The 17,943-nt window shown below is 42.9% G+C and overlaps 1 protein-coding gene across 3 annotated transcripts in view; it reads right to left on the minus strand.

Moving 5' to 3' along the window:
* Window positions 1–16,888, minus strand: part of LOC311426859 (WD repeat-containing protein 7) — a 97,794-nt gene extending 80,906 nt beyond the window's left edge. For 2 of the 3 annotated variants that reach the window (XM_084503586.1, XM_084503584.1), the window contains exons 1-14: window positions 16,788–16,888; window positions 12,951–13,122; window positions 11,624–11,730; window positions 9,528–9,606; window positions 8,862–9,036; window positions 7,167–7,243; window positions 5,641–5,760; window positions 5,302–5,447; window positions 4,711–4,813; window positions 3,530–3,668; window positions 2,781–3,029; window positions 2,415–2,635; window positions 1,034–1,229; window positions 139–353 (exon numbers count right to left, since the gene is read on the minus strand). In XM_084503586.1, the coding sequence (XP_084359712.1) occupies window positions 139–353; window positions 1,034–1,229; window positions 2,415–2,635; window positions 2,781–3,029; window positions 3,530–3,668; window positions 4,711–4,813; window positions 5,302–5,447; window positions 5,641–5,760; window positions 7,167–7,243; window positions 8,862–9,036; window positions 9,528–9,606; window positions 11,624–11,730; window positions 12,951–13,109 (1,986 nt within the window). In that variant the 5' untranslated portion in view covers window positions 13,110–13,122; window positions 16,788–16,888. The remainder of the gene's footprint in view (window positions 1–138; window positions 354–1,033; window positions 1,230–2,414; window positions 2,636–2,780; window positions 3,030–3,529; window positions 3,669–4,710; window positions 4,814–5,301; window positions 5,448–5,640; window positions 5,761–7,166; window positions 7,244–8,861; window positions 9,037–9,527; window positions 9,607–11,623; window positions 11,731–12,950; window positions 13,123–16,787) is intronic. The other variant, XM_084503585.1, reaches the window with a different exon arrangement.
* Window positions 16,889–17,943: the final 1,055 nt, after the last annotated feature.

Here is a 17,943-nt window from a genome sequence, read left to right on the forward strand (position 1 = left end):
CTATTAAAATTTCAGGGTGGTTTGGATAAGATCCTTTCAGTTACAGTGACGAAGACTTGCTATATTTTACTGAATGACATACGAAAATAAATTGCTTGGATACTGCATTAGAAACAGACAAGCTAGAGCAGAACTTACTTTGTCGGATGCCTCAGAAGCTAGCAGGTTAGTGGCAAGAGTCTGCAGTTTTTGATGTGCCACGTTTTTCAGAGCAGCCAGGCTCCGCCGAGTCATGGCCTGCTTCAGGTTGACAGCGGGATGACTGAGGGAGTCCACAGCTGCTGGAACTGCCTCATCACAGGCATTCAGGATTTCTACTGCTGTTATTCCCATCACACACCTGTCCAGTGCACCTTCAAACGTTTTGGAAAGCATTAGTTTAAGCAGGAACAATTCAGAACATGCAAAACATTTTAAGTACAACAACATGCAAAAATAATTTACACCTCAGGATGCAATGGATAAAGCTTTCTGTTAACAGAAACTTTTAGAAATCTAATTCCCAAAGGAATGGATTTTTCCTGAGTTTCCATGAGACTGAAGTCTTAGGGCTCATTCTTACTGTCTTCTAAACAGCGCGTTAGCCCCTTTAAAAACAAAAGGAAGGGAAACACAAACCAGACAGACAATAAAACTTAGGATTATTCTTTACTTTGCAGATGAAGAAACTATTGGAGATATAAGGTGCTGCATTTCTACTCCAAGCTTTCAAGAAAACTGCTGAGGAAGCATGAATGCTAATAAGCTAAGAGGACGCTACACGTGCGGCTAACATCATAACTGTTCTCTGTAAAGGTAAGTAGGAAAGATATGGAGGGATAAAAAGCCAGAGGAAGCTATACTCCTCCAAAAACAAGTGAGTTATTTAGAATAAATGTTTCAGTATTTGATCTACAAATTTGGGGAACATGGGGAGAGCTAGATTTCTAAATAAAAATGTGTGAAAAAAATTAACGAGTCTCAGATGCACCTTGCCCAGATTACTGAGTATTATTAAAAATTTTGATCAAACAATGTCTGAACTAAAACTTACCAGTATCCATTTGCCAGACGTACACAGAGCCATCTGAACATCCCACTACCAGGTAGTCATCAGAAGGCCTCCATTTTATTACTTGAATAGGGAAGAGGTGACGGGATGCCAGCATGATGCATTTTTTCTCCCGCAGACTCAGAAGACCTACCGAGTGATCACTGGCAACAGAGCAAACGCAGTGCTGGACTCTTGCCTTAAAAATGAAAAAATAAAGATTAATCATAAGGCAGGTAAGGTAGGCAGCTTAAGAATCTCTTCTTCACTGGCTGAAGTATAATGATCAACAACCTATTTTATAAGCAAATGCAGGCACATAGATCTATGGCAAAACTTGCTGTTATCACTGGAAACAGATTTCATTTGCAGAAATTCTCTTGAATCCAACTACCTGCAGGTCATAAAGAGCAAACAGGTACGAGAACATTCTGCCTTCTGAGCATAACCACGCGATATCGCTACCTCGGCAAAATGTTATGCACTGAACCAATAATGTCACTTCATGGTCATGGCCAGAAATTTCTCAACCTTTCCAGATAAATGAAATTATTTTCTACCAACATGTTTTTCAAATGTTTAAAATCTGAAGTAATTGCGTAGGGTTCAAAAGAATCATAAAAATAATACTTCACCAGCCAATAAAATACAGACTACTCTCAACCCTGTCACTTTTATTTAATTTTTTTTTATGCTAAAGGCCAAAATATTTTAGCTAATACTGATGCATATTTCTTAGTAAAAGAAAAAAGAGACTAGAGGCATTTTGATTTATAATCCAGAATAGGCATGTCCCTGCACATACGCTAATAGAAACACTGCTACAGGTGAAGTTATTCAAAGAACTTCAAATAGGTTTCATAGCTTTGCATTTTCTTCTGGCTCTCCTTAGACTTGGATTATATGCTAATACTTCAGTTTAAATTAAAAATTTCACATCTACACATGGTTTAGATTAACATGCTAAGTCACAGATGTTTTCAAAGGTGACATCCAAGGAAGGTTAGTGTCTCAGCAGAGCTAAGCAGTGCAGAGGTACAGGAAACAGGCTCAAGAATTAGAAGTATGAAAATGAGGATTAAAAAAAAAAGCAGAACATTAAAGAAAAAGGGAACAAGAAGGGAAGGGAAAAAAAGGAAACAAAATGCAAGGAAACTGTGTTGAGCAAAAAAAGGAGAACCCATGGTTCTCAAATAAACCTGTGTCATATTACGCATTAAATTATTTCTGTTCATTCAATTTATCAAAAAACAAAGAAAAAAAACAAAACAAAAACAACACATTCAAAACCTATGGGCTTATGGGCCAGCTGGTGGGGAACAGCTGCCATAGCCTTCATGGGAAGTGTAAGACACGTTATCAGGACATATTAGTTAAAACTTACACTACAGTTTTCTGGTGGAACTAGAAGCTGTGTAATTTCTCCACCATGCACACAGAAGATATGTTTCATCTCTCCAGAAAATATATCCCACATGATGACTGAGAAATCCACACCACCTGAGATCAAATACCTTTGATCATAACGAGAAGAAACCTGATGAGGATACAGTAAGCATGTAATTTTGTTTCGATGGCCTCTGAGAGTCCGGTGAGGTGGCCAGCCTGAGGAATTGGGAAAGGTCGAGGGTACGGGGTGGGGAAGGATGAAAACGAGAAAAAAAAATAATTAATTTTTGATAGAACAATTGATAAATTAGATCGCACACACTGCAATCCAGCTGTGCTTTTCAAAAGCTTATTAGCATACCTCTCCGAAGCATATGCTCTCCTTGCAAAAGCTGAACTATAGCAGTTTGTGTCGCTGGCACAATAACAATGCTTCCGTCCTCCCGACCGCAGACCAAACGCCCGTGTGCTGGGATATACACACTGGCCGTAACTTTAAGTGGTTCATTGAAGTTTGGTATTAAGCTTAGTTGGTCTATAATCCCAGCTGGGCGAGGCGTAAGTTTATCAAAAGCTTCCTGCAGGGATATTGAAGTTGTTGTTTGCAGTCCTGTTTAGAAAAAAAGGAAAAAGAAAAAAGAAAAACTATTCATGGACCAAAATAGGAATGCTTTTCTTGGAAGATTTCAAAGTTAAAATACACTGTGCTACAACACCATGTAAAAAATATTGGAGATCGATTCACTGACCTGAGGGAAGCTGCAGCAACACACAGAAACAATACATGGGAGAGAACTGGAAAAGTATATGATTTAAGCAACAAAAGGAAGTTATGTAGGCAGGCAACAATGACCATTGCTGGTGTTTGGAAAAAAAGGCCATTAAAACTTAATACCTGAAAAGTGTTCAGAGTAAATTTAACTTTTTAATATGTGATCAAAATCTTAAGTAACTGCAACTCTTAAAAGAAGCAATGAAAAGAAAAAAAGTACACCAAAAAAAGCTTCCTGGATTTATAGGAAAAGCAGCAGTGCTTTATCCAGCAACAAAAGCTGTAACAAAATAGAGATATCCATAAAAAGACCTAGCAAGAAGACATAACTGTAATACCTTCTGCACTATCTTGTTCAAGATTTTCAGGCATACTCCAAATAGACAGTCTTCCTGAAGAGTCTCCTTGGATTAGCAGCTTATAGGACAACTCCCTACGTCTGCAGAAGAATCGAGTAACTGGGGGACATATAAGTAACTGGTAAAAAATAAAATAAAATAAATTAGAACAACTTCAGACATATGCAAACCATGCACGAATCTGAATATTTATTTTTCCCACATAAACTGCTGTACATTTTGAAAGTAGAACAAAAGACAGCTATTCTATGCTTTATCTTTTTTTTATACAAGGAAGAATAAATACAGCCATACGAATTAGAATACACTGTGGTTAATTATGAAAAAGTAACAGTTTTAGGGGGAAAATATGCATATATAATAACTATGTGTTTTATATACATACCTCTCTCTATATATATACATATTCTAAAATTGTTAACATTTCAACTGTAGTGGTAAGCTGGAGATACATTACTCGATGAGGAATGTGGCCATAAGAGAAAAGGAAGTTATAATGTTAACAAATAAACACAGTAGATCAAACCTATACATGTTTAAATGCCCAAATTTGGCAACAGATTAAATGGTTGCGATTAAAAAGGGATCCATACAATAGTCTTACATTAACAGCATTTGTAAATGAGACAACTATTTAAACCTAGTAGTACACATGACTAGGTGCATCGCACGACAGTCCCAAAATGTATTAGTTTATAGCAGATACAGTTCACAAATAACATAAAAACAAGTATAGTTAAATGAGCATTTTAGCCAGAATTGGCTTTTCTTTACTTTGCAAGAATCTAAGCTTGCAAACTCAAAGTTGTGACTCTCAAAGCCCTTGCTCAGTGACTGCCTAATCATCATGCACATCACGACTTGACTTCTGCTCCAGCACTGATGAATGATAAACTGTTAGCTTACAAGAACTGAAGATTCACTTGACCATAGACTAATCTCTGCATTTATTTGAAAACCAACAAGAACCAAAACAAAGAAACAAAATAGCAGGGAAATTACATCTGTTTTTCTTCCAAACGTCTATGTTCTCCAGCTAAAGAGGACATTCTGAAGGTCTACTTAGAAAGAGGAGAAAATGTCATGAAGTATGCATATTTAAACTCTCTCAAGGAGAAATACTGACCATAAATGAAAACCCCAAAGAAACGTGTTTTTACCTGTTTATCTGCTCTGTCCAATACGCTGTACAATAAAGGAGGATTTAGATTTTCTACAGCTTTCCCCACATCGCTGCGAAATGAATCACTAGCTGGTAGACAGCTGGGTTTAAGAACGAAAAAAAAAGGAATAAAATTTATTGTATGACTGAAGTGATCACTCTATCAATAGCTAACTAAATAATATGCTAGATTCTTAAGCAAAAACAGTATCTAAGCCCTTAAACACTGCATTTTCAGAGTTCAAAGTTTCAGAGCTTAAAAGAGTACAGAGTTTCCAAGTTCAGAACATTTGGCTTCTTGCTCAGGACCAAACCACACCAAACTCAAGTATTCCTCCAACATACCACCGGGTAGATCTGCATACTTCTTTATGCTGTGATGGCACATGAAGGTCACAAAGGATTTCTCGTCTGACTTATGTGAGAATACTGGAGGCTCTATATGATAAAACTGCATCTCCACCCAGAACAAAGAAATGTTTGCATATCACAAACTAAAAGATGTAAAAAGAAAACCATTCAAACCATTCAAAATGTCTCATGCTTTAATCTTAAAAAAAATAAGGAATCAGAGCATTTCATTGAGTACCTGGGTGGTAATTTATATATGAAACTTTGTCCATCTTCTGTCCACACAATGACTTTATCAGCTGACACAAAATCACCACCGGTCCAGGTCTGTTCATTTTCACTAGGGAGCGAGCATAAAAGGGAATAATCTCCAGCATCAAAAACCTGAAAAGAAACAGAAAAGTCTATCAGTCATCAACCAATTGCAGATTAAAATGCCCAGGCAGCAGCTAATTGCAGTTTCCACACATACATATTGAAAGGATTTAGGACATCTTGATCTGAATGTCTTACTGGCAATTTAATTACACGAGGTGCTACGGTGAGAATAAGTGAGCTTTTGTTCAGCTTTCCTTACCCTCCAGTACTTGGAGCACACCACCAACAACGACCGCTGGGTAAATGAGCAGAAAGAGATGCTTTGACAGTTCTGACAATAAATAGGTTTTGACTCCTCTTCAAATATCGGTGTGGTATCCTGAAAAAAAATAAACAGGCAAAGTAATTACATTAAATTATCTCCATTTTATTTAAAAAGCCTGCAGACTGTCACAGATATGAGAGTAACGTATCTGTTAAGAAGAGAGCTAAAGAAACGATGAGAAACTGGCTTGTAGAAACAGCCAAAAATGGCACCACCAGGAGGCTGTAAGTTCTATTTGGAGAGCACGTGTGCACAGCCCCATCGGGTGTGAGTACTGAGCAGCAGGCAGAGAGCTGAACTGCTGAGCACACAAGGCTGTTTCCTTCCTCATGCCAACAAGCTCATGTCCCTCATGTCCCCAGCCACAGACTGGGTTAGAGGTGAAGGTTCAGCCACCGCTGACCACACTTTCCTGAGATCCCGCCTAGCACCAGCAGGCAGCACTGGACCTCATCCCTCCAGCCCTGCACCCTTTGCTGAGCTAGGGCATCAGAGGGGCTACCCCATCGGTGCTGGGCATTGACCACCCTCAGTGCACATGACACCGTAACTTTCTTTTGGTTATGTTGAGGGCAGTTTCTGATAGCCTGTCCAGATGAAAACGCACCCAGCACCTGAAACTGGCAGTCTCTACACAGGCAAACGTGTATGGAAATCAGGTAACAACAAGGAAACACCCAGCTGATTTTTTTTCCTCGCTCAAACTGACCTTAGAACACGACAGAAAACGTGATGGAAAAGGAACTATGTGATTTCATAAGGTGCCAGATGGCCAACTTCTAAGGAAAAACCAAGCCCTTGTCACATTTCTTATTCTATTATTCCTCATAAGGAGATCTGCAAGAGCACGTGGCATCCTCTTTTGTCACTTAAGTCTAACAAATTCCCCAGCTGGACAGATTAGTGGTGCCTATTTAGCACCGTCACTCTCGGTGGATTACCTTTCTTCTGGACAGCCAGCTGAAACTAAGCACATTCAGCTCACATTTCATTCTTGCAGGGCTCCCACCACCCCAAACAGACCGTGCTCCTGTTTAGCTACGAGTTTCTTACTTTCCTGTTCTTCACTGTACAAGACAATTTCAGGAAAGAACAGGACTTTCAAAGAAGAAAAACTAAAACCGAATAGACCAAAATATTTGCATATTATTAACGCAAACCATTGGTAAGAATAAAAAACAGAATTGTAGAAATTAATTACTGCATTTATTTTGAAATAAGCTCTGTAAGTATCAAACAAAGAACATCATCTGCATTCGGATTTCTGTTGGTAGTGCTTTGTTTTTAACAAAGCCCATGGTATTCCAGGTAGCTGGAAGACCAGGAAAAAGGATTAACAGATGTTCTGTCTTCATCAGAGCAGGACTTGAGGAAAAAAGAAATCTGGAAGTTAACAGTTGAGGGTGGTACGTCCTTTAAGATTTTTGGGAAATGTCACTAATTCAGAAGCCTTTGCTCACCTGCATGCGACTCACTTCAGAGGTTATTATCCATACTTTCAGGATGCCAGTCACCGAAACTGCTACAACAGTATCCTCTGGGTAGAAAAAAGGCTGATAAATACAAGAATGTCTTCATTTTGGTACACACTTTTGCATATCTGAGTACGTCTGACACAAGGGGTTGTCTCATCACTGTCTCCAAAAGCACGATGCTTCTCTTGCAGGAGGAAAGCCTCTTGCTTACGCCTAGCTGTTTGCCCACGCCAGCCTGTGAAGCTGCTGAAGCTTAATGGGAAATGTATGCTAGCTGTACGCTGCGCAAGCAGCTTGCCTGGGGGTTCCCCAGCAGTGTCTCTGAAAAATGAATCCATTCCATTCATTAACCACGCACACCAACCCCCCTCAACACAAATCAACCCCCCCACACACACAACCCACGCCTATTGCTAGGCACTTTCTAGAAATTCCTGTTTTTCCCAGGCAATTCTGCTGAAGGACAAAAATCCCCAGGCCAAGGGATAACTTCTTGATTACAAAAACACAAACACGATTAAAATGATTACAAAACACAGAGTGAAATTAAATGCAGTAGCAGGGAACTTAAAACCAGAGGTCGCTTCCCGTTGTTCCAGCAACTCAGATGTTGTGGAGACAGCAATTCAGCGTTCCCACAGCAGCCCTTTGGGAACAGTTCACAACTGCTGTCAGCCCTAATTGAAGGTAAGTCTCTTTCCTTCACAATCTTCTTTCTTAGTGTTCCTCAAACTCTCAGAAATCAACAGCTTCACCAACAGAAGCAGCTGAATGAGGCACATCTCCACAGCTGCCAAAAATTTAAAGCCTGGCATCTGAGCACAAACTACCAGCGAAACAGATGTGTGGACAGGTACTGCTTCGAACCATGCTAACTAATCCACTGCTATACGTTCTGTCTGCCCACATACTTCTACACTAAATTGCCTGGCATTACTTCTAGAAGTTCCTCTCTCTGCAGTCTTCGTTTTTTTTTTTATTGTGTACTGTAATCAGCACTTTTCCTAAACACATCTCCTGCAATAATAGCTTTGAAAATGTTATGACAGCACTTCTCGTCAAGCTACTAATCACAAGGAATATTCGCGGTATGTATATATCTTGTCAAAATCACAATTCCCGGCGTGCCAAATGATCTCGATGTATGCCACACATCACATTAGTAATGCAAATGACAGCCTTAGCATCTAGAGTGCTTGCACCTCTTCCTTTAGCCTCGTGCCAGTTTCCAGGCTCTTGCTATCACAGCGTTCTCCAAAACCCTTTTTCAATTCTCAAAGAGAAAACAAGTTATCACTCTAGTGGAATGTGCTTTTATTCCAGAAGAAAAAGGCCTCTTCCTGTAGGAATGCTCCTTGTCCTTCGGATTTCAGCACACGCAGACACTGAAGATAACAGAACTGAATTACTTACCAGGTGAGCCTGGAACCTGTTGTAGCTGATTTCACTACCCAGCTGCTCATTTTAGGTTTTACTCGTGAGAATGCACTAAAATGTATCCCGTGGGAGTTTTAGCTCTGGCTAAAACAGGAATAGAAAGGATACCAAAACCACAACGAGTCTCCTCCCTGCACACTTTCAGGGACTAGATATAACTATGTATGCATTGCTTTTTTGAGAAGTTGAAAATATTACCTTACAGGGAGGCAAAGCCATAATAAAAGCAACAAAAATATTTACCTTGTGTTCGATTGGATTTAATGATAGTCATGGAGCTGATCCAGTCGGGAGATATCTTTGATACCAAAGAATAAAGAACTTCAAGGCTGGTAGCATCCACAACAAGAATTTCTGGATAATGGCCGTGGCATAACAGTCTCCCTTCGCGCTGAGTCCCGACTGTGAACTGATAGAACTAAACGGGTATTAACACAGCACAGAAGTTACACTCCATGTCAGACATCGACTGCTTCGTTTTTAATCGAGACTGGAATTCCACAGATACATTCTACTGGCTATATATTAAAAATTGCTCCTGGGCTCTGATGAGCAGAGCTTTTGCTGAGGCCCCCAGTTGCTGTTATCTGCCTGAGGCAACCCTTGGATGGCTCTGCCAGCTCTGGAGGCAGACAGGAGCCTGTAACAGCCCTGCCTGCTGAGGTCAACCTCCCTCTCCCACCTCCCCCAGCAGTACTTCTCTGTTTTACCCTATTCCTCCATTCTTTCCAGGATATCTAATTATTTTTTCCCCCAAAAGCTGAATTAAAGCACCTATGTCCAGCTCTAGGGCATTTGATGATACTGCATAACTTTCCACACCTTGTTTTAATTTTTAGTAACTGATCTGTAGTTATCCCTGCTGCACAGTAGCGAGCAGGAGCTCTGAAGCATACCCAGAGTACTAACCTGTATGCCAGTGTGTGTGCAGGCCAGCTTCGTAAACTCTATGCATCTCCCATCATTCACATCCCACAGACACATCTCCCTAAAACACAAAAGACCGATTACAGCCACTTCCAAAATACTTCAGTCTTCCAAGGAGTAAAAAAATATTTACGTTGGGAGAATCTGAAACATTTATTATTGACTATGTGAGTTGTATTTAGGTAAAGGAAACTCAAAATCTACTTGAGTTGATTCTAGTTGAACCTACACAGCCTGTTCTTCCCTATAAAAACAAAGGGAAATGAGCAAAATGAAAAAATACATCATAAGCAATCAATATATTAAGTAAATGCAAGCATTTAACTGAGAATTTCTCATTTCTCTCCCCACTATTTCAAATAATTAAATACATCTGCTGCATCCCCTAAGGTGTCCAAAGATTAGCTTGCCTTTTCCACATCAGCGAGGAAGAAAAGCATATTACAGAAAAACAGAACTTCATCACATGGCAGTGAACACTGGCGGTTTTTCAGAGGTTCCAGGCTGGCCGGAGCTGGCAGCATCACCTGGTACTCTTCATGAGGTCACGGAACAACCAATTATAAATAGTATCAGTAGCTATTTTCCTGACTTGCCTTATAAGAAAATATTAGATACCGCTATGAATGAATTCAGATTTCAGAGGGGTAAGGAACCATTTCCCCCTTTTTACTGTACTTTCCCCCAATGTTTTCACTTTCAAAGTTTTAGATTAAAATTTAATCAAAACAGAATCTGTCAGCTGCTGCCTCATCTTTTTTTCCCCTTTGCTTTGGATGTATCATTAAACATCGAAAACTTTTTTGGTTTTAAAACCAAAACGAAAAGACTACTTGGTACTGAAATCACTGCAAGGCAGAAACACTAGGTTTTGAGACACTCTGTTCACAAAGTCCAGGTTAAAAGGTTGTTTAAATACATCGTTCCCTGACTTTGTCAAATAAACTTACTGGGTTTGTTTGGATACCAACTGACTTCTATCTCTCCAACTGCATTTATATAGGCAGAGGCTAAGAAATTTCTTACTCAGCCACAGTTGATCAAATCAACCTTACCTTCTGGTAACCAGCCTTTAAAAACAAAACAAGAACAGACTCCAACACTTCTTTTTCCTTTTATAGCTGGTTTTGCATACCAGCAGTCTGCCATTCAAACCCTAAGTTCCACACATGAATGAAACAGCAACTCTCAGTAACAGATACATGCCCTGTAAGGATTATCTCTGGAAATACTTTCAGGTCAGATATTTTGCCTTGTTAAAGACAACCAAATTAGAAAATTGAGCTTTTCAAAGCAAATGTTGAAAAAGCAAAGCACAAGGGCATACTTCTAAAGAAAATAGAAAATTATACATGCACACCAAATCTAAGTGTTCAAGTTTATACTGGTTTAAGAAGGAATAGCGTGTGTAGTATTACCCTGTGCTGGTAAGGCTCAAGAAGATGCTAAAATCAGTAGTAATGAGATGCTTTGCACTAGGACAAGTGAAAGATGACCCCATCCTATTCAATGCAAGCCCACAGAGGACGGCTACTCATTTGGAACTGAATTGCTCGCACTCTTCTTAGAAACTCAAAAGCTGTTCTAGACTCCTGCTGACAAGAGTAATTACTTCAGCTGCCTGAACCTAAACTAGGCTCAAATTATGGCAAGAAAAAGAGTCACTCTGTAAGAGGAACAAAACCATGGCCTGCTTCCTAGACACTGCTTGCTGGCGCCTAGGCCTGGGCTGGCACACGGTCAGCCAGAACACGACTGCAGATACACAAGGGTACAGCGCCTGCATCCTCCCTGCTCGCGGGGATTTGGCTGCCCAGGCTCCCGGCCAGCTTTGATAAGGAGCTGCCTGGCCTTGAGGAGCTCTGGGAACAAGCAGGGAGCTTCCACAGTGCTCGCTGCTCAGCCGCAGGTGTGGAAACCACTGCAGACGTACAAGCAACAGCATCCAGCTGCAGCAGAGCTGCTTGATAAAGAGGTTAGAATGCAAAGAAGTAGGTGGAAGCAACCTGAGCTCTCCCCTACCCTCAGCCTCCATTATTTAACAGCCCCACACGGTAATAAATGCCCCGAAAACTCACCCGCTCTCCGACGCGCTCACTACGTACTGCTTTTCACTGGAAGCAGAGGCCTTCGATAAACACGTAACTGAGGCTGTGTGGCCAAACAGCAGAGCTCGGGGATTAATCTAGAATCAGGGAAGTAAAATGTGAGGTACCACATAGTTACTGCGAAATAACAAAGGCACTTTACTTAACTTGAATGCACATATGCCAGATTTCTCTTTTACATTATACAAGTGTGTTAACATACATACTCATTTTATTAGCACAGCTGTGGACATCATCTTGAGTTTGCATAGAGTGCTGTTATATTACGTGAAAAGGTAGTTTCTACCTAGGACTGCAATGTCGATTTGTGAAAAAATTCACTTTGCATAAAACTCAGGCCAGCAACAATTTTAGATCACAGACGGACTTTGGCCTGAGTCAAAAGAAAAAACGGTGCTGTACTGCAAAAAGTGTTTCTCCCCCCCAGTCAAGCAACTTCACAACCCTCTACATTCATAAATAAGTTTATATACAGTCCATTCACAGATGAAAAATGAAAAAAAAAGTCCTTTGTCCATCCTAGAAAGAAATTTTTGCCTTCTCCTGTTGTTTGTTTTTTTTTTAATACATCAGACGTAAAGATATTTTCTGGGGGTAACTCAGATATTGAGATTGTTAGGTATCCAACCTAACTTCTGCCTGAAGCATGCTGTATTTTTACGAGAAATGGTTACTTCTCTAATGCATTCTAGGAGTTTCATACTCCTGTACTGGGGCAATTTACTGAATTCTATTCAAAAGAGACACTTGCAGATTTCAACTCCAGAGCAGCCTCTGCCATGTGATACCATAGTTCTGTGTATAACTATCAATCAATCATCAATCAATTAACAATCAATCTTTATCTCTGCTACAAGCGTTTTTTCCTCATTCCGTTTTCATGGAAATCAGCAGTTCTTTTATTAATAGCCTTAAAGAGCTCTCTAAATACAGCTCTCTGGTCTCTGAAATCAGTTTCTACAACACAATGTGAAGCAGCTACACTTGAAAGCAATGGTAAGTTTAGAGTAGCTCCAAAAAAGGGGAGATAATTATTTTTAAAAGTTACTGCAGGAGCAGCAATGGAGTATGAGAGCAAAAATGCCTCTTTCTGACCTGAAATATTCACTACTGGGGGCATGATGTCACATCCAGGCCTCATCTTATGAAGGGAGGAAGAAAGGAAAAATGAATGGAGTATAACAAGAGCTGAAGAACAGAATAGATACTGTCCTATAATATTGAAGACTAAATCATTTTGGCAACAAAGATACATGCTTGAAGCACAGGGAAAATTAAAAATTATGCAGAGGCTTACCTCTAAATCCAGAGAGAGGTCCCAGAGACATATCTGTCCGTCGTGGCAGCCCGTGACGATCATGGAGACGTCATCCATTAGCAGCAGCGTTGATATGCAGTGGGTGGGAGCCTTCCGCCCCCACAGCACAATGGGCAGCACCAGGCTGTTCCCTGCCATTTTGCTCTCACACCTGCCAAGTCAATCAAAGTGATCAATAGCACTTAGCAGCAGGTACGCCCCCTCTTCACCTGGCACCCAGTTATCCCTTCCCTCCCTGGGGAAGGTGCTCACCTTCACGTAGGGATGGAATAACATACCAAAACTTGAAAAACCCAGGGGAATGGGCTGCCGTTACACCTCACTAGTTTGCTTTCTTACAAAAGAAGATACTTGCCAAAGATACTTTTCAACATTTCAGCATTTCCCAACGTACACGAGTAGTTTTGCCCCAAATCACCCTTTTTACAACATTTTGAAGTAGCGCATGCCTCAAGTCCCGGGGCTGCAGCACCCATCGTGGGCCTGACCAGCAGAGTTCCTCATCTGCAAACCCAAGGACCTGTTGTCAAACATAGGCTCTGCAGCTTCCTCTGGCTCACCATGCACTTTCCAAACCTGCTCCTCTGTCAGAAGAGCCTGGCATGAATTTAATGAATGAAACTGGTGGGATTAAAGTTACCTTCACTCATCATTGGTAGGACCCAGGTATCAGGCATGCACAAGACCTATTCCAAGAACGCGGAGTCCAACACAAACTAATGCTGCATCTCATCTACGTAAGCATCAAGTTGAAATTTCTTCAAGAACATAGTTTTACACTAATTTTGACAAATGCTGCCTGCATTTCAAGTGCAACCAATCCCTGCAGCCAGAGGAATGGAACCTGGTAATGCCCATGGAAAAAGCATCACGTACGTGTACACTGCATCTGATCGTACTACGGGTATTAAAAGCTACTTAAGAGCCATTAATTAATAAATAAATATAACTACAGACCGCCGATCAAGCCCACTCTCTATTATGGCACACTGGAAGCTACCTTGAAATTAGTAGTTGTAAAAGCCGCCCGTAAGCACAGTGTTAATTGTTATGCAATGCCGAATCAATTGTTCCCAGCCTGGGTGCTGACAATATGGAACTGTACAATAATCCTGAAAGATGCAAAGGGTACAGCGCCCTTACTGAAAGGTGCACGGCTGCCTAGCATCACGCAACAGTCAAAAGTAGCAAGCAATGAAGAAGTCACCTAACAGATTTTATCCTTTCCATGCAGACAAACACGAGAGCAAGCACTGCAAACATTACCAGCAGGACACTTTTTACAGGCTTACACATACCCACATTTCCAAACTTGTAGAGAAGAGAGGAAAAATAATTCTCAGAGCATTTAACACCAACCCCTTGGGGAGAAAGAGCAGAAAGCAAAGCTACCTCTTTCCTTCCAGTTTTTTACTATGGTATCGCAAAGCCTTCAACAGGAACTTCATTTTCAGGAAGCACCAGGGGCTCATTTCTACGGCTGCAGAGCTGGGACCAGGCAGACGAGCAGCTCTCTGGCATCACCCAACGCCAAACACAGCCCGGCAAAAACCCAGCCTCGCTTACGTCTGTCAACGATCGATGCATCTTTTTTTTTTTTTTTTTTTACATCAGCGATGACAACCTACAGCAGCGAATAAGCACCGTGCCCATTGACAGACGGTCCCAAAGCACACAGCAAGGTCCCCAACCATACAGAATCACAGAATCATTAAAGTTGGAAAAGATTATCGTGCATGCCCATAAAAACCTCTGTGAGTTACATGGCTTCACTTTCAAACTACCTCTGCCAAAGACACAATAAATACAGAGATGTGGGGATATGGGAAACAAGCAATTATTACTTAACTCGGGTTATTGCTTTCTGCCACAATTCACGCTGGGAAACCAACCCCAGTATTCTCCAAACTGGTTGGCGTTTCTGCCTGTCCAGCCTTGGCATCTACTTTTATCCTTCTACGTGACCCCAAAAGACAGGCAGAAAACCCCCCAACCCTCCCTCCATCCGCACGCAAGCTGCTTCTGAAACTTCATTTTACTTGTACCTTCTGCAAGCTTTCCCACAACTTTCAGCCCTGAGAAGCCAGAGCTGTCGCTGAACCTCCTAGGACTCGAGAACTAAGTCATTTACCCCGAGAGAGCATCCATGATAAGGGTTTTACATACACGAGCAGCACACAAACAGAAGTAATTTAGGATAGGAGGCTGTGCAGCTGGTGAGCGACCTGTCACCTGCACCCAGCCCTGGGACAAATGAACATCTGCTTTTAAATAAACCTACCCGTGCTGACGTTCAAACAAAGCAACAAGAAGGGGTAAGAATTAATCATTCCTTTCCCTATCGATGTTTACCACGTATTAATGTCATTTTCCTGTATTTTCAGCGCAATTTGAATTCTGTTCTTTTTCAGATTTGTCACCAGCGAGCACAGGGCTGGCTGCCATCCATGACATCAGCACAAACCTTCAAAATGGGTTGCATATTTTCAAGTGAACAGCGATTTGTACGCCTAATATTTAATATATATATTAAAAAAAAAGGATGCTGAGGTGGGGAGAGGAAAATCCAGTGCTTTACCCAGTTACAGAAATGTTTCCCTGTCGGAACCCAAATATTTACACATTCACACTTCTAAGTAAATAAACAAACCGCTCTGTTATTAAACACAAAGGGTCAGTGACACGTGCTAGTTAAAATCTCGCTTGTTTCAGGTCTGTCAGGAGTGCTCAGCAGCTTTGGGAATTAGTTGGGACTCACTATAAAAAAGTATTTCTGCTCTCTTAACCTAGCAGCAATCCAACAAACCCACAGCGCACTGAAGGTGGAAGGCCCCTCGGGAGGTGCCGTGCTCCCAAGCCCTGCACAAGATGGGCCAGCAGCTGCCCAGGATGGTGTCCTGTCCCCACAGTTATCAACCTCTCCTCCCCAAGGAGGCTTTCGTTTCGCTTCGCTGTCTGCCCAGCAGAGCGCACGGGAACTCCTCGGGACTCGGTGTCAGAGGCTGGCTCCGGCCGAGGTAACACCCACTGCTCTTCCTTGCCCACTGCTCTTCCTTGCCCACTGCTCTTCCTTGCCCACTGCTCTTCCTCATCCTCCCGGCCGGTCATCTGTGTCATCACGGAGGCCACCACGCTGCTCAGAGCACAATTTCCTCTTTGCGAAGCCATCAGGCAAGTCTCAGAGCACTTCTTAAGGGCTAATACTTTTCCAGTAAATGACTCCCTCTTTTTTGGTCCAAGAAATGTTGGATGACACAAAATACCGTAAAAAGATCCGCCTGCTGAGTTTGTCAAGTCTGACACCTAACAAACCATTATTATTCCAGCTCGCATGGGGCAAGCACTGAACATTAAACCTGGGGAGCGACGCCTGAGGTTTATCCCCGCTCAGACACGCATGCACATGCAAATAAACACGCAAGGCAGGACAGCGGCCGGCTAATTAAGCCGTCAGGTGCATTCGCTGTGATCATTAACTGTTCCCATTTCAAGATTAGAAAGAAATAATGCAGCTGCCAGTGGGCACCTCGGTGGCGAGGTGCTGAGGGGGGTGACGGGCCCGTGTCACCCCGGTGCCGCCCGCAGTGCGGCAGGCGCCCGCCCCCCTCCCGCACCCCCTGTGCCCCCCGCTGCCCCTCCGGGGCGCACCGCAGGAACCCCAACTAAAATATTATCACCGCCAGACCCCCCCATACAGCCGAGCCCAGTGGGACGCACACGGAGCCGCCCCCCCGCGGTGCCCGGCCGGGCAGAAGGGCTGGGAAAGGGGCTTTAAAGCACCTCACATGGCGGAGCGGTGCCGGCTCCCCCACTCACCTGCCCTCCCTGCCCTCCTCTCCTCTCCCCTGCCCGGCGCCGCGGGGGGAGCGGGCCCGGCCCGGCGCGGCTGTCGCAAAGCGGCGCCTGACGGCAGGACACAGGGCGGGGGGGGGCGGGCACCGCGCGGCGCCGCCCCTCAGCACGGCCGGGCCGGCTGGCACCGATAATGAACAAATAAACGGTTATCTCTGCGGCTGAAATAAGAGAGAACGCTTATTTTTATCCAGAAGCAATGAAAAGAGTGAAATCAGCTCGCAAATTGTTTCCCTGTGTGGCGTTTGGGGACGTGGGGTCGGGATATTCCACGCCCCCAGGTCCCTATAACCGATGGGTAAAGGCAAAGCAGCTCTGAGTTCTGAGTGCTGCTGAGTTAGTAACCAATTTCAGTTCAACCGTGGCACATAAACATTTGAACAAACCCTAATACTGCATATTTTCATTGGAAAAGTAATACTGAGATCACCGATCTATCTCCATAGAGATATGAAAATCACATCCGCCTGGCAAGCGGGGCTGGGTCTGGAGCAGCGGCCTGCTCACAGCAGGAATTATTTTCAGCTGGGAGAGTGGCGGTTCCCCAGGTGTCCGGTAATAATACATTCCTGAGGGCAATGTTGGTTAAAGTCACACCACATTATATCACAACATTAAACAAGAAAAAATATGTGATTGGTGTATCCCAGCTATTGTAAAAGGCTCAGGAATGCACTTTGAGTTACAGATAATACTAAGCTTTCTTAAGGGACTAATGAAAATGCTGAACGTGTTCATTTTGTGACTTTAAACATGACTTTTTTTTCACCAACACACATGAATGAGACAGCTCAGGTGGATCTCAACGTGTGTAGGTAGCTGACGGGGGGGGTTACAACGTGCGTAAGTGCCCAGCAGCAGGATGAGCGCACCAGGCACAACCATGAGGCTGGGGAGCAGCAGGTTGCGGTGCCCTCCTGCTCCACACATGCTGGCGGGTGGGCCCCACAGGTGGTGGCACCCATGGGTGCAGCCCCCCGTGGCGGACGGCTGCGTTTGTACCCCCGGGGCTGTATAACCCGGCTGGGGAACCGGGCTCCCTCAGCTCTGCCCCAAACCAAGATGGCCGCCCCCGCTTCGCGCCTGCCCCAAGCTAAAATGGCGGCGGCCCCTCCCGGCG

Source organism: Aythya ferina, assembly GCF_964211825.1.
Source record: "Aythya ferina genome assembly, chromosome: Z".
NCBI classification, from domain to species: Eukaryota; Metazoa; Chordata; class Aves; order Anseriformes; family Anatidae; genus Aythya; species Aythya ferina.